Source organism: Choloepus didactylus, chromosome 1, assembly GCF_015220235.1.
Source record: "Choloepus didactylus isolate mChoDid1 chromosome 1, mChoDid1.pri, whole genome shotgun sequence".
Classification (NCBI taxonomy): Eukaryota; Metazoa; Chordata; class Mammalia; order Pilosa; family Megalonychidae; genus Choloepus; species Choloepus didactylus.
Window position 1 is genome coordinate 154364604 of NC_051307.1, and position 21975 is coordinate 154386578.

The 21975-nt window shown below is 39.2% G+C and overlaps 2 protein-coding genes across 3 annotated transcripts in view; both read right to left on the reverse strand.

Moving 5' to 3' along the window:
* Positions 1-1831: 1831 nt before the first annotated feature.
* RNF7 (ring finger protein 7) lies at positions 1832-8548 on the reverse strand. 2 transcript variants are annotated; one of them, XM_037843672.1, is made up of 3 exons: positions 8256-8548; positions 4330-4377; positions 1832-2784 (listed from the first exon to the last, which is right to left on the reverse strand). In XM_037843672.1, the coding sequence occupies exons 1-3, from the start codon at positions 8421-8423 to the stop codon at positions 2728-2730; spliced, it is 273 nt and encodes a 90-aa protein (XP_037699600.1). In that variant the 5' UTR covers positions 8424-8548; the 3' UTR covers positions 1832-2727. The 2 variants fall into 2 exon arrangements, with proteins under 2 accessions (XP_037699600.1, XP_037699593.1); XM_037843665.1 differs by having other exon boundaries at positions 8249-8535.
* Positions 8549-14157: 5609 nt separating this feature from the next.
* Positions 14158-21975, reverse strand: part of LOC119527598 — a 60779-nt gene continuing 52961 nt past the window's right edge. Inside the window, exons 9-11 of the mRNA XM_037827794.1 lie at positions 20277-20383; positions 15224-15336; positions 14158-14794 (exon numbers count right to left, since the gene is read on the reverse strand). Coding sequence (XP_037683722.1) covers positions 14783-14794; positions 15224-15336; positions 20277-20383 — 232 coding nt within the window. The 3' untranslated portion in view covers positions 14158-14782. The remainder of the gene's footprint in view (positions 14795-15223; positions 15337-20276; positions 20384-21975) is intronic.

Genomic DNA, 21975 nt, shown 5'->3' on the forward strand with positions numbered 1-21975 from the left:
ATACAAGAATCATAGCTTGAATGAAATGGAAAATTAAATGGCTGAAGATGACTGTTTCTGACAAACTAGTAAAATAAAGTTCAACATTATTTAATGGAATGGGTAAAAAAAACCAAAAAAATCCTGTTCAATGCTTTTGTCTTAGAACCCATAATTGTCAGAGCATGTTCTTTCTGATGTAACAACACGTACTATGCAGATGAGTTGATATCATCCCAGGATGGTGGTGGAGGGGGAGGGGGTAGTCAGTGTGGCTTTGTCCAAGGACCTCCTCCTCTATCCTCAGATGCTGATGTATCATATAAACAGAGCTTTGTTAGGTGGTGGGACTGTGGTTTTGCTGTGTGGAAAATCAACATTACCACCATCCTCCAGATTTCATTTACATACTGTCATGTGGACTAAAGTAGCTCAGCACTTTTCCTCTTTACTAGAAAGCCAACTATTTGGTCCACATTTTATCAACACAACCTTTTAAAAAAGGGCAAACAAAAACTGCTAAAATAGTCATTGTACAATGACCAACACACTCAAATGGCCAAACATGTTTGTATATTTCAATTAATCTTTTCAGTGGATAGAAAGACAATTGTGAAAAAAACAAAGCAAAAATTTCCAGAGAAATCAGATTAATAAAAATAGTCGATACGAAAACATACATGATTCTAATTTTTTATTCTAATAATCACATTTTTTTTTAAATTCAGTTTTATTGAAATACATTCACACATCATACAATCATCCATGATATGCAATCCACTGTCCACAGTATGATAACATAGTTATGCGTTCATCACCACAATCTATCTCTGAACATTTTCCTTACATCAGAAAGAACCAGAACAAGAATAAAAAATAAAAGTGAAAAAAAAACACCCAAATCATCCCCCCATCCCACCCCATTTGTCCTTTAGTTTTTATCCCCATTCCTCCACTCATCCATACACTAGATAAAGGGGGTGTGATCCACAAGGTCTTCAAAATCACACTGTCACCCCTTGTAATCTACATTATTATATAATTGTCTTCAGGAGTCCAGGCTGCTGGGTTGGAGTTTGGTAGTGTCAGGTATTTACTTCTAGCTATTCCAATACATTAAAGCCTAAGAGGTGTTATCTATATAGTGCATAAGAATGTCCACCAGAGTGACCTCTCGACTCCATTTGGAATCTCTCAGCCACTGAAACCATTTTGTCTCATTTTGCATCCCCCTTTTGGTCAAGAAGACACTCTCAGTCCCACGATGCCGGGTCCACATTCATCCCCGGGAGTCATACTCTGCGTTGCCAGGGAGATTTACACCCCTGGGAGTTGGGTCCCACGTAGGGGGGAGGGCAGCGAGTTCACCTGTTGAGATGGCTCAGTTAGAGAGAGAGAGGGCCACATCTGAGCAACAAAGAGGTACTCAGGGGGAGACTCTTAGGCACCTCTAATAATCACATTTTTAACATTGTGTCCGCATTCCTTAGACTAAAAAATAGCACAACAAACTCTGAATCTCTGAATTAATGGCAAACTCTGAATCTAGCAGAAGTGAAGTTATGATTTTAAGATTTTTGCTTTTTAAATTCATGACAGTAGCCTCTATTATGAGTTTTCTTTGGAGAATTTAAAATGAATTTGTCCATAAATTGCTACAAAATAACTTCCCCAAATGTGAATGAGTTTGGTAAAATTTAAGTATTTTCCTGCACTTATGTTTCTAGGTAATAAACTTGAAATTTTATTGCCAAATAAGAGCATATGGTTATATTTTTCAAACTAAATGAAAACATTCATTTGACAAATTAGTTTAAGGTTATGCAGAAAATTTCAATAACGACAATTCAAATAAAGTAAACAGAATAAACCATTTATTAAAACATGTGATAAACTTTTTGATCCAATTGTACAGCAGTCAACATTTTCCCCTCACTAACATTCCAGCTAAAACACAGTTACATAGTTAAATCACAACATAATCCAATCTGACCAGAGGTTGAAAATACTTATATGTTTTTTATCACTCAATGATTAGACAGTGAGGTACATGCTGATCTAGGTCTTCTTGATGAATCAAAGAGACAATAAAAATCCCATATACCCCATGAAATTTTATGAACTTTGTTCACTGGTATGTGTCCAAACTTAAAATTCTCATTTCATCAAATGAAGAGTCTATGAGTCACATCTCCCCTCTCCTCAGAAAATAAATATCAGAAACAAATTAAGATTAAAAGTTGGGTTTGAAACTGTACTTTATTTGTTACTATAACATTCTCTCTCTTTTTTCAACTGATCAACTGTAAGCATGCAAAAAGTCGTCTTCTCAATGGAGCTGCTTCCACAGCCCCTTGGATATCAATAGGTAAATTATAAAGGTCATTAGGTTCGTAGTTCTCTACTCTTTTACAGCACTTCAAAGCAGTGTGTGAGACACTACACCACAGAGGTAGGAAAGACCACATCTTTTACAAATTATCTTCTTCATTGTAGAGAATTCACAAAAATAAAACTGACAAAATGCTAAACCACGCCTTTGATGAATGCCGAAGGACCATGGATCCACCTCCTCTTATTTGAAGAATTAAATCCCCGGAGTGTCCACGCCTTTGTAGGGCACTTGTTGATAACAAGATCCACCAGGGCTCCGAACAACTGCACTAAAAAAGCCTTCCTTCCATTCTCATTTGCCGATTCTTTGTACCACCCAGTCCTGCTGGCAGAGAGGGCAGCGATTATTCTGTTTTACCCACAGGGACATGCAGCAGTTGTGGAAGGAGTGATTACACTCTCCCCAGACCACTGAAAGAAAGAATATTTACATTACATATTTCAATTCAAATTATTGAAATCAAAATTATAACTATGCTATTTCATATGAATTTTAGGAATAATAATCAGCTTTCTATCAATTTAACTACTAAGATGGTTAATTGGTCAAAATAATCTCTTCTATTACAAGGAAGCAAACAGAATCTTATATGTGTAAGGCATGCTTTTAAAAACAAGTCACTGTTGAGGACTTTCCATTTATGTTCTAGAATTTGTGTGGTTGAGGTGGTGGTCCTCAGTTCCTACAAAGCTCTACATGCTATATTCCAGAAGTTGGGAGCTTAAAGGAACTGAGCCTTCTTTAAAATTCCAGACTTTATCAGTCATGCAATGACCTGGGAGACCTTTTGGGCTTTATTTTGTTGGAAAATGTACCCCACCCCCACCCCCGCATTTTGTATTTACCAAGACATAATGAGTTTTAAATGTTCTCCTTTCAATAGTAGGCAATTATAAATAGATGATGGGATTCTAAGCATTATCAGTTGCACATCTACCAAGCTGTTTTCTAGAAGTGATGAACTGAGTTGTTATCTAGAAGCAGGGCAATTCCTTATGAGACAAAATGAAAATTTCAAAGTGGCTGGCTGCAGAGAGAAGTCTCTCTGTGATCAAACAAAGCTAGCCTACCTCTCACAATTCCCAAATTAATTTATTTTAAACAGACAACATGAAAGAAAAATACAAAACCAGAGACATCACCCACAATCTAGGATACAATCTCACACTTGGTTTTTTTTTTTCCTTGCTTGACCAACTGAATTCTATGGAAACATACCAAGATGAAATTAAAGAAATAGGGAGAAAAAGGGAAAAGAGGAAGAAAATACTTCTTATGAAAACTGACTATACATCACATACATCCTTAGTAATAAGCTATATGTAAACCATGCAAGTACCAAGTTAACCTTTCATTCTAGGGAAATGTTGAAACACTTTAACATAGCAATCTAGAAGTGCTAGGAAATAAAAACCTTGGAATTGCTTAAAATATTTAGGCTAAGATAAATTTTGTAGTCTCAGACTCTAAGGAAAATGGAATAGATTTCTAAAAACAAACCACACAAATAAAATACTTGACATGTAGATTTTTTCTTACCTTAGTTGAAACGTTAAATACTATATCATAAAAGAGTACTGTAAACTGAAATGCTTTTTAAGAATGAAAGCCTACCAAAAGTGACCTATAAGATAGCCAAAATTTAAATGATGTTTTGGCAAATTCCTCATATAATTTTATAACAGAAGAGAATTATTTCTTTTTTGATTATCAAAATGTTTCCTATGACCATGTCAGGAATATATAACCAATTCTCAATTGTAGGCAATAAAAGAACTTGCAGATTCATTCCACTGACGTCTTTTAAGAACCAACAGATTTTATATTAATAATGGATCACTGCTTTACAGTTTATTTTTGTGTATTGATAAAGTCAACCTTAATTGCAAATTCAAACATCCCCCCTGAGAGGAAACCTTCAGTTGAAAATGCAAGAGAATGAAATTACAACATACCAACACAATCCTCTTGTTTGTTTTCAGCTTGACATCTAAGACAGGCATCTAAAAGTAAACAAACAGCAATTCTCATTCTGATGCTCAGAATGCATTTTAAAACCCAGACACTTCAAAGTCAAATAAAACCCTAGGGGTTACAGATGAAGATAATAAACTCATATTATTAATTTCTCATCTGAATATAACTTTTTAAAGACGAATAAAGTACCAGGCACTCTAATTACTTATGACCAGGAGCAATTTCGCAAAGGTTACCAACCCTCTATTTTTATAAGCTCTGATGAAAAGATGTCCTGCCAGCAGATGCAATCACTAGAGGAAAACATGCCACACTACTATATTATAAATTATTATAAACTCATTGGCCACCCCTACATAGATCAACCGTATTAAAGGTAGTTTGTTTTCAAGACACCCTTTTAAATGAGCCATGCATATATATTTAATTTTGTTTATACTTAAAGAAACTCTAGAAGAATATCCAAGAAACTAATAAAGTTTACCTGGGAAGGAGAATTATCACTGTTTATCTTTTTATATTTTTGAACTATCGGACTGTATAACCTACATAAAAATTGAATTTAAAAATCTATAATTAAATAAATAATTTTATACACTTCCTATTGGTCATTCAAACAAGACTGGTAAAAAAGCAGTGAAGTATAGACAGGAAAGCAAAGGCTTTCTGGCATCCAATCTTACTTCATTACCATTTACCAGCTGTGTACCCCTGCTCCAGTTAATGAACCTCTATGAGCCTCAATTCTCTCATCTGTAAAGTGGGGATACCACAAGATATTTATATTTTAAGTGGGGATGATACATATCTGTGAGGATTTTATTAAATAAAATTTTAAGTACTTAGATACACAATGTTCTCTTTTCTCTTTAAGAAAATACTTTCTTTACAGATAAGTCTGAGCCCAAAGTATCTACCCAACAATGGCAAAGTATTTTTAGAAATTACTTAGGAGTAAATACCAGGAATGAGCACTCAAAGAGTGAACAAGAAACTTTCAAAATTCAATCTTGAGTACTATTTGCTTGATGAAGGTAACAGTGTATTTTAGGGAGCACTAAAGCAGACTCACTCACCATGTAGAGGAGGGATCAGAGGGATCAAAGGATAAGATGTTTAAACCAACAGAAAAAAAGTAGTTTTTAACATAAAAAGGAGAAAAACAATTTTGCAAAAATGGAAACAGTAGATTTGGAACCTGCTTCTCTTCTTACACTGGATTATGCTTACACATTTTTTTGTTCCTCTCCCCATGCTCTTACCCTTAAAAACAACAAAAACATACCCTGGCCTCTTCAATGTGGACTAAAAATAACCAGTGCTTCAATTCCAAAACTACTGTGCATCTACTTTGTGCAAGGAGTTATGCACTGGGGGCACCAAAATGACCAAGGCTGGGTCCCTGGTTTCTCTCTAAAAGCTCACCAGGAAATGGAGAGGCAGGCAGACATGCAACTAAATATCATAAGGATCGTGATATACAAGTGAAGAAATCCTACCTATATCTGGCTTCTGTTCTGTAAAATCACAAAATTTGAGAATTTTAGAGCTGTGAAGGGCATCTTTGGTGATTCCAATTGTTTTCTTTTACAAACTATAAAAATAAGGCTTCACAAAGGTTTAATCAAAAGTCGGAGTTAACATATAGCCACAAAGGGTTGCTTCAGCTTTTTATAAGCTTGGCTGCAGTAGTAAACCTGTGCCCTCTTCCTCAACAGCATTTGCTCACTGTGGAGTCTGCTCCTTTCAGAATAAAAGGAAAGTAGAAAATAAGGTAGAGAATGTTACCCATGTCAGAAGTGACTGACAGGCAAATACTGAAGCAAGAAGTCAAAACAAATTGTTTTTAAGTGTCTGAGAAAAATTTCAAATACTAAAGAAACAGGACTAAGTGGGCTCTTGTTGCAGAATCTAAAAGTCTCTGAATTATGCTTAACGGCTTTGGTTTAGAGCCATCATCAAAAGTTGACACCAATACAAATTCCTAAATTTCAGGTAAAAGAAAAAAAATTTTCTTTTAATGGTGTTCCCAATACCTAAAACAGCATATTTCTAACGAGCACAATAATACAGCAATCCTTTTGGGTAAGGATTGGAAGTCTGAAAAACAAACTTTGTGATGCTGTCAGCTGACCACTCAGTGGATTTTAATACTTCCTACATAAAATAAAAAGATCTACTAGTCCAGAATACTTTCTGAATCCAAAGTACAGCTGTTGTAAATCTGTAACATTAATTCTGCAGTAACAAAATACTTGCTATAATTAGAAAGTTAATGAACTTGAGCCATTTATAGCCCATATCTATTTTAAATATTCCAGTAAAGTTTATTTGTAGCAAAATTTCAACTATTATTAGGGGTTTCTGCATTTCCATTTATATTTATAAAAATTTCTTTGGGGAAAAAATAGCTTTTTTAGACATAAATTCTTTTTTAATGTCCTTTCAAAAACATTTTCCTTCTTAAATTAAAGGAAACTTAAGGGATGACATTTTTAGCAAAGTTTATCTTGCAAAAGAAAAGATTAAGTTGCTTGCATCAGTTAAAAATGGCACCCAAACTGGAAACATTCTGATTCTTATTTAAGTAAGGGGTGGGGGAAACTGTATTGCAGGCAAATAAATGCATGCTTATAGGGAAGCAAATAAATGCTTTAAAAATTTAATATGTAAGATAAATGGGTCATGTCTAAAATTAAGTTCTTTCAAAAGTAAAAAATAAAAATATTTGTATCCCATTGTTTTAAATCCTCTTTGAAACATGCCCTTATGAACAAAACACAAAAGAGAACATACTACAGAGCCTAAAATGAGAAATCTCCATTCTGGTAGGTTTAAATTCTCATCTCGCAAGGAGGGAGAGCAATAGTTTTTAAGTTATTTTCTCCAGTTCTCTCATTTTTTCAGGGCAAGCCCTGAAGTTTCCAAACTACAGAACCTGTTTTCTTCACCTATTCTCAAGAAACAACATATAAGATGCTGTGACAGTAATTTCAGATGCCCTATTTAAAAACATAACTTGCATTTTAAACAGTACCCCGTTTAAAGGTGGTTTGAGATCTTAAAACAGAAACCACATAAAACATAACTGGATTCAGCTGTTCTGAAATGTTTCACTTGGCCCAATATATATATATTTTTTAAATATCACAGAAAGTAAGACCTATCTGTAAAAGAGGGTTTTCCACAAAAGCATGACTCAAAGCAGGACAGTATCTTCTCAAGAAAATAGCATCCTATGATGGGAGGACAGAGGGCAGGATGGAAACGCATTTATTTGGAGCAGAAATACTGTCCCTGAAAAAACGACTGACATTCTTCAATTCCCATGTAACTTAAATATTCTTGAACTACACTGTAGCCCCTTCAAACCCATAGAGTGCTTTCTGACCAAATGAAAAAGCCAGAAGAACAGCAGTAGGTAATCTAGAAATGCAATAGCTGGGCACATTTTTCTTTCCTGCGCCTCTCCAGAAGAGGACTGAGGGTGTCGTTTTTCGTGGAAGGTGATTCAAGAGGATCACTTTGGTGTGTGATCAGAACGATTAAAGGGCACTGCCTCTACCCTGACCTCTTTCCGGCGTTGCTTTTAGAGATCCGGTTGCAACACATGAACGAAATGGATCCTCCCAGCTCCCATCATGTCACCCAGTTTTATTTTCTTGACTGCTCCCATCACTACCTGAACTCACTTTGTTTAATTCCTCTGCTTATAGCCCTTCTCCCTCCCTAAAACATATGCCCCCCTCTTTGCCTCCAGCATTAGGCGCCTGTAGAAAGACCCCAGGCGGCGGCCGTAGTCCTCAGACCGGGGACTGACCCCACCCGCCTCCGCCCCTTCCAGGGATCGGCCGGCGGAGGCCGCAGCGCGACCCCGGCCTCGCGTGCAGGGCTTACCCATCACCTGGACCCTGCAAATGGCGCACGTATCGCACTCCACGTCCCAGCTCCACATGGCCACCGCGTTCCACTTCTTGAGGGAGAACATTTTGTCGCTCCCCGACTTGGAGCCCGCGCTCCCAGAATGAGAGGACAGAGTGCCGGACTCCTCACCGTCTTCCACGTCGGCCATGGCGGCGGCGCGGAGCCGGCGACCGAGACGTCGAGCCGAGAAAGGCGGGCGACTACGTCGGTTCCCCGGGGTCGGCGGACCCGCTGCAGCGCCGCCCGCAGGCCGCGAGCCACCGGCCGTTGCCGCGCCTCCAATCGGCGCCGCCCGCGATTGGCTGGGGCCGTCCGGTGACGTCACCTACGTCAGCGCAGGGGTTGTGGGAAAGGGGTTGCGTCTCCACCTTCCCTGCGCTGTGGCCGTCCCCGGTTCTGGGTGTCTTCGCTGGGAATAAGGGTTGGGTTTGTTGAATATTACTGGCGTAAAAACAGAGGACTATGCTCTGTTTTATGCCGATAGTAAATTTAATGCTGTCAGGAATATTCTTGTTAATTTACTCGTTTGTCTCTTCCTTCCCAAATGTAAACTACATCAATGCGGGGACCACTTCCCTATCACCACCTTTTCCTCGGTGCCTAAAACCTGCCTGGCCGCTGTAGGCGCTCGATGATTATTTGTTGAGTGAAGGAATGAATGACCTCGAAGATCTAGATAGCTGGCTCAGTGGTTCTCAAACTTTTTAGTCTCAGGACTCCTTTACACTCTTAAAAGTTATAAGGAACTTAGCCTTTGTTTATGTAGGTTACAGCGATGCTTACTTTTTAAGAAATTAAAACAAAATTCGTAAAATGTCTTAATTCATTTAAGAATAATAGTAATAAACGTATTACAAGGTATCATTAGAGTGATGGTATCATTCATCATATAGCTTCTGGAAAATTCCACTGTTCATTAATGAGAGAATGAGATCAAAAAGAGTATTTCTGAGTATTATTTTCCAAATAGTTTTGACCTTGTGGCCCCCTGAAAGGATCCTGAGGACCCTAGTGGTTTCTCTGGACCACAGTTTGAGAAACTCTGATATAGTTTAACCTCTTTCCTTTATATGTAGGGGTCATGAGGTCCAGAAAAGTGAAGTAACTTAACAAAGATGTGATTTATCACATTGTGATTATGTGAGGGTGGCAGTTTTGAATCCAGGGTTCTTCCATTAGCACAGGCTCATATTCTTGTTTTCCTAGGCAAAACAGACAATATTTGAAAGATTAGAAAGCTGAGGCACAGGTAGCCTAAAGAGGTGCCCGATTCTCACCACTACCTAGAGATGGATATCTACTGTATCATGTTCGGGATTCAAAGCCTCCCACATCTTGCTGTGCCTTTCACTATTCCCTCATCTCCTGATCTTAGGTCTTGTGCCTGGGTAGGTCCTAACAAGACTCAAGGAGTCTGATGGGAAAGTTGTGAATACATCAACAAATAAAAATATAAATATGGACACAGGGTCATATTTGGCTAGATGCAAATGTGTATCTTTTGTTGAGTGTTGAGTTAAGTGCTGTGCGGGTATGGAGACATCCCTGAGGATTGATGCAGTGAGTGAAAGCCTCATGGAAGAAATGAAGTTTGAAGCTGGGGGAGATAGGAGGCCTGGAAAACAATAAAGAGAATAAATCTCTCCAAACTGTCAGCCAGACCAGTCTAGTAGTAGTGGTGGAGGATGTAAACCTTACCACACCAAACTTTATAAGCCAGACAAAAATGCCTGTTAACAAATCCAAATGACCCATTCAAAACACAGGTTCTGTTCATATTAAACAACCACACATTTGACTGAAGATGGCTATTGTTTTGGTTTGTTAAAGCTGCCAGAGTGCAATATAGCAGATGTGGATTGGCTTTTATAAGGAGATTTATTTATTAGTTACAAATTTACAGTTCTTAGGCCATAAAAGTGTCCAAACTAAAGCATCAACAAGATGATACCTTCACTGAAGGACACCTCTGTCAGCTGGTCCTTTGCTCCCGGGTTGCTTTCAGCTTCGGATTCCAGTGGCTTTCTCTTTAAGCGTCCATGGGTCCTCACTTAGCTTCTCCGGGGCAAACTCTGGGCTTCATCTCTTAGCTTAGCGTCTCCAAACATCTGTCTGTCTGCATCTCCAAGTGTCTGGGTCTTTGTCAGCTCTGAGCTCTCTCTCTCTCTCCCTGAGCTCTCTTAAGGACTCAAGTAAACTAATTAAGACCCACCTTGAATAGGCAGGGTCACATCTCCAAGGAAATAATCAAAAGGTCCCACCCATAACTGAGTGGGTCACATCTCCATAGAAACAACCTAATCAAAAGATCCCACCCACGGTAAGTCTGCACCCAAAAGATTGGATTAAAAGAGCATGGCTTTTCTGGGGTAAATAACAGTTTCAAACTGGCACAGCTATAAATGCTAGATATCTAATAAAGAAAGAAGGCTGGTAGCAGATGAGGATAAAATTCACCCAGTTGTTGAGAACTGGGCAGTTGGAAGGAGGAAAGGAGGGAAACTCAGCTGAAAGGATGAAAGGGGGGAGGATGGTTTAGACTTAAGGAATGGTGGCTGCCTGTGCCAAGGCATGAAATTTGGAGGCAGAAGTCTTCGCTGTGTTGAAATTTGAGAGTGGATGTGAGGAGGGATAATGGGGGTAAGAAATGAAGAGAAGAGACACTTGACAGAGATGAAGGCATTGTGGGTAAGAAGGCGAGTTCAGTTTTGACACATTGTATGTTAAGAGGACTTTTTCAGATGACAGAGAACAGGGATGATGCAATGTATGAGATTCAGTGCAGCAAGCGAGGATATATTGGGAAGAGGATGGAGTGGGTACAGAGACAAGGAAACTAAGGCTGGATGGGATGTTCAGGTGTGGCCCGAGCCGGCTGGAGGGGACTCCTGTGATTCACCTCCTTTGATTCACCCCTGTGAGGATTTGTCTCAGTTATAATCACTAAAAAGGCATAAGCACCAAAAAGGGAACCTAAAGAAGAGTGCAGGGAAACAAATACCTGTTTACCTCATGCTCCACTTGGCTCCCCTTCTACCATAACACCAAAGTTACTCTCCCCAGTTCCAGGGGTGTGTGAGCAAAAGTCAGACTCAAGCTCTGGATTTCAGGACCCATAACCCCAACTCTGCAGTCTCCACTACTTACACTCACTAAGTTGAAGACATGGTCCTTTGCGTTTGGGGGACTTCCCTTAAGCAAAATATTTAAGTCCTTTAAAAAAGCTGTCTCTCAGTGCAAGTGGATATTTTTGTTATTTCTTTCTTTGATTTTCACTCCAGCTGTTATTCCACACACACCCCTCCTCTATGGCATTCATCTTTCCATTATTAGGGGTAAAAAACAACCCTATTGACATTTGCGTTTATTGAGCTGCCTTTCCTGGAAGGGACCGGTGTTTGGAACTGTAAAGAGAAGTAAGAAAACTGTCCAAGAGGCTAGGAATCAAAGCCCAAAATATGTATGCTGCCCTACCTGGGGATGTCCTAAACAAATCCGCTACCCATCACACTTGTCAGACAAGAGCCATCTCTCTTCTTTCTTGGAAATAATTGTGTCCATGCTCATAGGTCCCTGGGTATTTGCTGGTCTTCTTTGGTCAGATGGAACATTCCAGTTCATTTGCTTCCCTTGGTCCTAGATGAAGGTGCCATGTAGCTACAAATTGCTACCTTCCCCTCCCTCCATCACCACAAGATGGTGAAGGTGCAAATTTGACTAATCAGAATTTTGGTGAATTTCTGAAATCCCCCAAATTACCATATTTCATCTAATGTAAGACATCATCATCATAATGTAAGACATCATCAAATCCCCCAAATTACCATATTTCATCTAATGTAAGACATCATCAAAAATTACCATATTTCATCTAATGTAAGACATATTTCATCTAATGTAAGACATCATCAATTGTTAAAGGAGTGAAGAAAGAGATGCATTTCAGAGTAGATGTAAAATGAAATATGAAAATCCATGCCTAAAACTCAGGATGCCTTCTTTAGAAAACTGATACTCTTCCTAAGAAAGTGAGAGATTTCAGGATTGATTTTGATCAATTTGCCTAAAATTACACCAAGTTGGATCTTCTTGAACAAGAAGTGTGGGTGGGTATAGCCCTGTGGTTGAGCTTTTACCTACTTTCTGAAATCTGGTTGTTTTCTATCAGATATTAGTCATGTGTGCTGGTTTGAATGTATTGTGTCCCCCAAATGCCATTGTCTTTGTAGTTTTGTGGGGCAGACGTTTGGTGCTGGTTAGATTTGCTTGGAATGTGCCCCACCCAGCTGTGGGTAATGATTTTGATGAGGTGTTCTCATGGAGGCGTGGCCCCGCCCATTCAGGGTGGGCCTTGATCAGTGGAGCTATATAAATGAGCTGACTCAGAGAGAGGGAAGTGAGTGCAGCTGTGAGTGGCGTTTTGAGGAGGAGCAAGCTTGCTAGAGAGGAATGTCCTGGGAGAAAGCCGTTTTGAGGCCAGAGCTTTGGAGCGGACGCCGGCTGCTTTCCTAGCTAGCAGAGGTTTTTCGGAGGCCATTGGCCATCCTCCAGTGAAGGTACCCGATTGCTGGTGTGTTACCTTGGATGCTTTGTGGCCTTAAGACTTAAGACTTTAACTGTGTAGTGAAATAAATCCCCGTTTTATAAAAGCCTATCCATCTCTGGTGTTTTGCATTCTGCAGCATTAGCAAACTAGGGCACCATGTCTGGTTGGATGGCTCACCAGTGCTTCAAATTCAACAGGTGAAAAAGGAGTTAATTGCCTTTCTTGCAAAATTTAGCTCCCCTCCAAGAGTTCTCTTTCTCTGCCTGAGGTATCATTCTCTCTCAGGTCTAATTGTCCTAGCCTGAAACCATAATCACCTTTAACTCTTCCCTGTTCCCCACCCTCCAGATACAATTATCTGTTTATTTTTCCATTAGAAATTTCTAGAATCAACCCAACTTTCCATTCCCATTGCTGAGTCTGAGCCTAGTCATCCTTCCCCTGTATTACTGTGTCTGGACTTCCTTCCTCTCTCCTCTCCCCAATCTAACTGGTGCTCCATCCAAGTGCCTGACTAATCTTCTGACATTCCCATTTCCATCTGGCACTTCTCTGCTCAAAATGTTCCATGGCTCCCATTATCATCACAAATCTAAATGTCTCAGTGGATCATTTAAGTCCATTAACAATATGGCCCCAACCTACCTTTCTAGTGTCAGGCTAAGCACTCCTTTCTGGGACCCTCATCAAACTGGCCTGCTTTGTTGTTCAAACACAGCCTGGTCATCTCGTCCTGCAATTCAGCTGACAGAACCCCTCCCGCCCTCCCAGCTGGCTTGCCCTCTGCACTTGGGAAGAGCCCACTCCTCCTTGAGTCCTCACTGATGACCCTTTGCCTCCATATATTATTTCCACCCAGGAAATCATAGCACCTTTTGTGCTTCTTCCATCCTTTTGACACCTGGTTACACAGCATCCAAAAAGTGTTACTGATTTTAACAAGCTCATCACAGTTTATCAAATCAAAAAAGTGTGCCCCCTTAAAGTGGTAAAAATAGAAGAGACATTTATTTCAGTGATGCTACCATTGCTGAAAATAATTTTGAAAATTTCAGTATCTGAGACCTATCCTTTTACATATTTTCAACAATAACAAATCTTCATCCTTTGAGAATCTATTTGATTTTTGAAGCTAGATAAAACTCATTGGAAACAAATCAGATTAAAATCATTTTGATACACACACAAGATGAGACTAAAATGAGACTGACTTTGCCTATATAATGTTGAAAGCAATTTTAAAAGTTTATTTAATTGACAGATTGTTAATAATACAAAATTAAGAAAGCAAAAAGATATATAGTGAAAAATAAAGCAAGAACTGTTAATAGGATCTTATGTAGTCTCCAGAAATTCCTATATATTTACAAGCAGAAACATACTACATCTATTCATTTTCAAAATAAATCTTAATTTTCCATGCTCTTCATTCCTACACCATATTATCATGACATGTAAAACGCAACAATCCAATTTATTATGCATACATTGATTAACCACATCCACTTCCGTTTCCCATGGGACTGACATCTTCATGGTAGGGTAGAGGGATGATAAGTTTCCTCATTTGGGGAAGATCCCTATTTTTAGGGATGTTGTCTTTTCAGAAGTGGTTATTAGTTACAAACATTCCTGTTGTTCCCAAGTATAGCTTTAATTATTTGAAATTCTTTCTTACTTAGATAAAGATCATAATTTCCTTCAAGTTATAAATTCTACATACACAAAAGAAAAAGCCCTATAAGAGAATCACACCTATTTTTACTAAGGTCCAATTGTGAAACTCACATTTTAGATAACAACAAAGGTGATAGGATTATCACTACTTTGAATTTTAATGAAATAATCTTATCAAATTTTAGAAATCAAAAGGGCTTGGTTACAGTGAAAAATATTACAGAACAAGCAGTGTCATTCTGGGTATGTCTGTACTCTGTCATGGAAATAGATGGCATCCATATTCAGTTTTTAGCCTGTGAAATAGGAAAACATAAATTAAAAAAAGAAAAAGGGAAGTTCAACTAAACTACATACAACAGAGAGTAAACATATGTGAATCATTTCCCCCTAAATGACAGCAGAGGCTTCAAAAAAAGTGTAATTAAATGTGTCTTTTCCAAACCACAGCAGGCTAGCAGGAAACCAGGATCTGTTGATGGGAGAACAGGGTTAACATTGACCTCTGAAGGAACTGTTTTTCTCTTACTACTTAAACCTTGGTACAATCATCATCCATCAGAATGGACATTACCTAGAATGGAAATTCTCTCATAACCTTATCAAGTGCAAAATCTGCTGCCACCTGAGCTATCTACACCTCCCCAACCCCTGAGAGTGCCCCAGGCTCCATGCAGCGCCCCCTGGTGGCTGCTACTTACCAACACAGATATCCAAGGGCTTACCTTTTCCTTCTTTTTATGGGTAATACTAGATTTCCTGCTATTTTTCCAAATAGATCTGAAGGTGTCTGAAGAGATTTGGGGAGTGACTGTAATTTTTAACACTGGCAGTTTACCTGCAGGGAGGAAGAACATAATAGTAAATGGTAGACTATCTCACAATTCCATTTGGTGGACTGGATCTTAGGCTGAAGGGGGCATTCTCTCACTCTTCTTACCAGTTGGGCAACTCTTCTCCCATCTAATAACTTTTCTCTATATCTCCTTGATGTGAGTGATCATAACAGTTAATTTACCTGTGTAATATCTTCTTACACTTGGTCTTTCTTTTCTAATCCCCACTGTCATATCTTTTACCTGGATGATAATAAATAGTAGCTTCCTAAATGGTCTTCCTAATCCTAGACTTCTTCAACCCCAAATTCATCCTGGACCCTGCCACCAGATTAAATATCTGAAAGCAAAATTCTGATCTTGTCATTCTCCAGCTCTATTACCATTACCGGTTCTCCATCTATAGTAGATAGCTCTTGTTTTTCTCTGCCACACTTCCATTCTAGCTTCTTTTTGGAACAACACCTTGAATTTCCTTTGGGAGTCCACTCCCCTGCCCTTCAGAGATGAGCACATGACCCAACACTGGCTGATTAGTGTATTTCACCCCCCACCACAATGATTGGGTAAGGGGTGTGCATGTGAGTGTGACCTGAGGTGGTTCATGAAAGTCAAGAGAAGAGCTCTTTCTGTTAGATCACTAAATTGGAAGAATGTAAACTTTGGGTTAATGGTACCAACTTGCCACTGTGTGGGAAGAACCTGCCTGAGAATAAAATCAACTCAGACCAGAACTACCAGGAAAAGATGGATATTGGTGGCATTATTTGAACACCTGACTCTAGCTGGACCTGAAGCCAAAAACTATCCTTGGACTTTAAGTTATACGGGTTAAAATAAATCTCCTTTTGCACTTAAATCAAGAGTTCTCACTAACCAAGAGTTCTCACTAAATTGCCTATAAAATAAAAACCAACTACTTAGCATGCTATTCAGAGACCCTGGAATGCAATCTTGTGGGGGCAGATTTATAAGTCTTTTGATTAGGGTGGAAACTTTTGACTGTTTCCATGGAGATATGACTCACCTAACTGTGGGTGAGCCCTTTGATTGGGTTATTTCTATGGAGGTGTGGACCCCACCCATTCAGGGTGGGTCTGATTAGTTTACTGGAGTATTTAAGAGAGAAACCAAGAGCTGACACAGACCCAGATGCTTGCTGATGCTTACAGACAGTTAGAGATGCAGACAAAAGGATGTTTGGAGATGCTAAGCTAAGAGATGAAGCCCAGAGTTTGCCCCAGAGAAGCTAAAAGAGACTGAGAGACATTTTGGAGAACACCATTTTTAAATGCAACCCAGGAGCAAAGGGACAGTGCAGACACAAGCCACGTGCCTTCCCAGCCAACAGAACTGTTCTGTACACCATAGGCCATTCTTCTGTGAAGGTATCCTCATGCTGACGCTTTAGTTTCAACACTTTCATGGCCTCAGATCTGTAAATTTGTAACCTAATAAACCCCCTTTATAAAAGCCAGTCTATTTCTGGTATTTTTCATAATGTCAGCTCTAGCAAACTGGAACACTTCCCATGGCAATTTCTTGTCCCTTTTCCTCTTTCTAATTTTTCTGGATGGCCAGGTCCTGTTCATAGGGCTAGAGGTGCCTCAACATAGAGTCTCCAGAGGCCAGGATAGACCAGGGAGAGGCCAAAAGCAGAGAGTATGTAAGAAATATGGTTGAGGGGAAAAATAAGAACTTTAGAAATAGCACTGAATGTCAGCTCCAGAAGGTGAATTGAGGTTAAAACATGAAAATGATTGTCTAAGCTGGGTTGTAATGGTATGGGATCAAATCAGGCTGGGCACAGTAAAGGGTAGTAGAGGGCAAGGTAGATGAATATGGACAAAGGAACTGGAAGCATAAGAGGATATGGTTTATAATTTGAGGACGTGGAAAGGGCCAGAATCTGAGTCTGCTGAGAGCCTAAGTGGTGTAAATGTGTCCAGAAGAGAGGCAAAGTCAGTATCCTAGTTTGACGTTTTCCTCCAGTGAGTAGAGCTTGTTAGAACTGGTGTGCTAGGGGTCATTCCATCCTATCTCATCAAAGACAATCAAGTGGGGGGTGGGGCTTGCTCCAATACTGGGTGGGGTTGGTTAGTAATAAAATAGAGGGTAATGATATGTTAGCAGTTTGCCTAGGTTGAGAGGTCATGCATAAGTAGGCTTTTGAATTTCCTGGGTCTATTTTTGGCACCATTGTGTTTCTTCTGTGTTTCCTTGTGGAGTAGTGGCAGGTCATGCAGGTGCAGCCAGGTAGCAGTCTCAAGGGGTCACACTGAATGTCCAACAAAGACTATGATGTCTCACTAGGGCAACTCTGGAAGGGCCACTGGCTTCAAGGGTCTTTGACAAGGTCTAGAGTACAAAGGACCAGAATGGTCAGTCTGTAGCAATCCAAAGGAGCTTGAGGCAAATAATTCTGGTTCCTACCCAATATCCTTTCTTCTCTTCTTCTTTTCTAACAGAACTCAGATTTTGTTTGGGCCAGCAATGTGTTCAGCAAAGAAACTCTACTGTCCAAGTCTCTGCTGGCATTAGGGGTGGGCATGTGACATACTTCTGGCCAATGAGACACAGGCAGAAATGTGCTGGGGATTTCTAGGAATTCCTCAACTACACACTGCCACTTCCTCCTTGTCCCATCCTTTTCCTTCTGGCCTGGAATGAAGATGGGAGACTAGAGGTGAAGCGGCAATTTTGCAGCCATGAGGATAAAAGCCACTTGTTATGGTTGATGGTAGAAAAAGAGAGAAGGAGGCTGGGACATTGATGACATCATGGAGGAGCTATACCTGCCCAGTCAACCTCTACCTGATTAAGCATTGTAGTTGGGTCTGTTACATGTAGTCAAACACCCAACCCTTGCCCATACACTCTCAATCCTCCTTGCCTGATTTATTTTTTTTTCCAAAGTATGGTCACCATGTGATAGAGAATACTTTAAATTTTCCTTCTTTGTTATTGTCTGTCATCCTGCACTAGAAAGTAATCCTCACGAATGCCGGAATTCATCGTGCCACTCCCCAGTGTGTAGGACAGTGGCAGGCACATAACAGGCACTTAATGAATAGATACCAAAAAATATAAATAAATAAAAATGACACTGAAGTATTCTGTTTCCTAAGTCAAGACAAAGCCCTTTACGATATGGATGGCAGTCTGTCTTTTGGTTAACTTTTTAGAAAAGAAGTGAGGCTGCTGCTGTTTTGAGGAAGATTTCATTGTGTGCATTCCATCATTAAAGGCAGGTCATTAAGAACTCCTTGGTAGGCAAATAAGTGGCCTCAGGCTGTTAATTTGGATTTCATGAAAGAATTAAAATTAGAAATTACCTTGTTAATTTGCAAATGATAAGGATACAGAAGCAATCAAAAGAAGAACATTAGTTCTATAATCAGTGATGTTACTAATTGCTTTTAATGTTTAAAATTATGCCATTAGGGCTGCATAGCAAGAGACTTTTTCTACAGAATCCAAGCATTTAATCCTGTTCTGAGGAGTCTTTCTTGGTGTTCAAACTAACAGTCTGATTGAAGTGCTGCATTAGAAATACTGTATAATTATTTCAGTTCAAGATATTGTCACATTAAGGCTACTCATGATATATTCTAGTATATTTGTGAAACACCAATTTCTTGGGCAATAAATTATTTTTTAATGCTTTTTAAATGAGTATTTGTACTTTCAGGTGGTTATTTCACAATTATCGTCTCATTTGTGCAAATTGAACGCTTTACTAAGCAAGCACAATGTTTTGCAGTTCCAAATATGTTCTCAACGATAATCATTTTTCATCAAAGCATCTGAGACCTTCCATCATTAGTATTTGCTAGAGTAATGGTCAGAAGGCCACCTGCTTCTCTGTTGTGTATAATGAAAATGTTACTATGACGCCAGGAAAAACAAAATGAAATCATTAGATCATTAAAGTTAAATTTGAATTAATGTTGACAGAATAACTCTTTTGAATTTGAATTCAAGTCTAGTGGAACAGGAAGTAAATGTTCTGTTTCTATAAAATGAAGTGGAAATTAAAAAGTCTTGGAATCATCCGATTTGTTGTTATTTAGTTCAAAAATGGCAAGTAGTAGACAGTAAAATTATAATTTTTCTCTCTAAAACAGGGCCAGGGTTAAAAAAATCTGTAATTATACCATATCTTTAAGACTGTATAATCAGAGATGATAAAGACCAGATGCTGTGACATTTAATTCTGTTAAGTGTTCTGTTCACATATCCACGAGATAATGTGCCAAGGTTTTCCCCACTTTTCTTAACATTGAATTTGCATTTTCAAATCTGTTTATAATGTCTTTGTTGAGCCTCATTTAACATGATGCTTCTTCACCTCCTCCCCATGAGCTGTAAGGGTTGCCATCACTAATAATGGTCATTATATTGATGGAGAGGGCAGAGATGGCCAACCATAAACAACTCCCTCCCTATATGATTCCCTTGTTTTCAAAGAATTAGATGATCATAAAATACCCTTAATATTGTCCCTATGCCAATCACAATTTAACCATTTTTGATGATCCAGAAAGCATATCAGAATCTTATGGGTGCAGTTGCTTGAGATTGCCAAAGGATATCTGGACAAGTCTTTGCAGGTTGATCTGGGGAGGAAAATAGAGAATGGGAGAGAGAATAGGCAAGGATGAGAGGAGAGACAAAGAAAAAGCTACAGAGAAATTTCCACTTCAAAGATATTCATTACTTAGAGCAAGGATATATATATCACAAAAGTTGTAAAACTCTGTGCAAATCACTGGGAAAATTGACACAATGGTGGCCAGGATATGACTATTCCTGGGTCAGCAAATAGTTGAGGCCAGTTATTTAAATGACAAAAATAGAGCAAGTTTTGAGTAGTACAGAGTTTGGGAATGAGTGGATTTGGGCAGGTTGGAGTGAGGACACAAAGTAAAAATATTCTTACTTGTGTTTCTTGATTTCAGGGCTTCAAGTATGTTAACAGCAGCCATTTCTCCCAGGACATTGTTTCCAAGGTCAATTTCCCTTAATTTGGCAGAGTATCTGATCAGGCTGCCCAAAGAAAATGACAAAACAAAATGGCATTGTGCCAAGCATGGTTATTCAAAGACACTTAACGCAGTTATTTTGGGGTATAATCTTTCTTTTTAGGAGTTGCTCTCTCCTTACTCCCATTCCCTAAGATGACACACTTACCCCAGCATCAATTTAAGCCTGGAGACATCCTGAATCCAGTTTTATTTTTCCAATTTAATATCTCCAGTTCAGATGCTTCTCTTATGTAAATTGGTGAGAGAAGAATTTTTAGTTGCCTTAAACTTTGTCTCCAGATCATTCATCCATTCATTTATTTACTCAAAAGAGATGATGTGATATTGTACAGGGCTTCCCAATCTTTGAGATTTTCTACACTAGTAAATGTCAAAAAACTGGGGAGGAATGACAAAGGTTTGGCATTTTCAGTATGGCAAATGTTCTGGTTTGCTAATGCTGCCAGAATGCAAAACACCAGAAATGGATTGGCTTTTATAAAAGGGGGTTTATTTGGTTACACAGTTATAGTCTTAAGGCCATAAAATGTCCAAGGCAACGCATCAACAATCGGATTCCTTCACTGGAGAATGGCCAATGGTGTCCGGAAAACCTCTGTTAGCTGGGAAGGCACGTGGCTGGCGTCTGCTCCAAGTTCTGTTTCAAAATGTCTTTCTCCCAGGATGTTCCTCTCTAGGTTGCAGTTCCTCAAAAATGTCACTCTTAGTTGCTCTTAGGGCATTTGTCCTCTCTTAGCTTCTTGGGAGCAAAAGTCTGCTTTCAAAGGCCATCTCCAAAATGTCTCTGTAAGCTGCAGCTCCTCTCTCAGCTCCTGTGTGTTCTTCAAAGTGTCTCTCTTAGCTGTAGCAAGCTCACTTCTTCTGTCTGAGCTTATATAGTGCTCCAGTAAACCAAGCAAGGCCTATGCCAAATGGGTGAGGCCACACCTCCATGGAAACTATCCAATCAGAGTCATCACCCACAATTGGGTGGGTCACATCTCCATGGAAATACTCAAAGAATTATAATCTAATCAACACTAATATGTCTGCCCACACAAGATTGCATCAAAAATAATGGCGTTTTGGGAGACACAATACATTCAAACCGGCACAGCAAATAAACAGCTCTCACCCAGTAACACCATAAAAGAAAAAAATTACATAGTTAGGAAGAGCATACTCTCAAAATAAATGACAGCCCTTTACAACTAATAGCTTTAGCTTTATGAAACATGCACTGCACTGTCTTTATTTTTCAAATTTCTTTGAGGAGTGTTGAACATTCCTTTTAATTCATCTGCCAGAGGCTCTTTCTCTAACTTGCTCACAGGTGCTAGCTGAGGCCCTGGGGTGCTGTATTTAGCATCTTTACTGTATTATCTCATTTAATCCTACAACACTCTCTTGAAGTGGATTCTATTATTGTGCCCATTTTTACAGATGAGGAAACTGAGATAAAGATATTATTTAACTTGCGTACGATTACACAGCTAGTAAAAATGGAGCACGGCTGTGAACCCAACCCGTCTGCACTAAATAACCATGGAACATGATTCAGATATTCCAAGAAAAGATGCCTTTAGTCCCCAGTAGTTCCTAATTCTTACATGT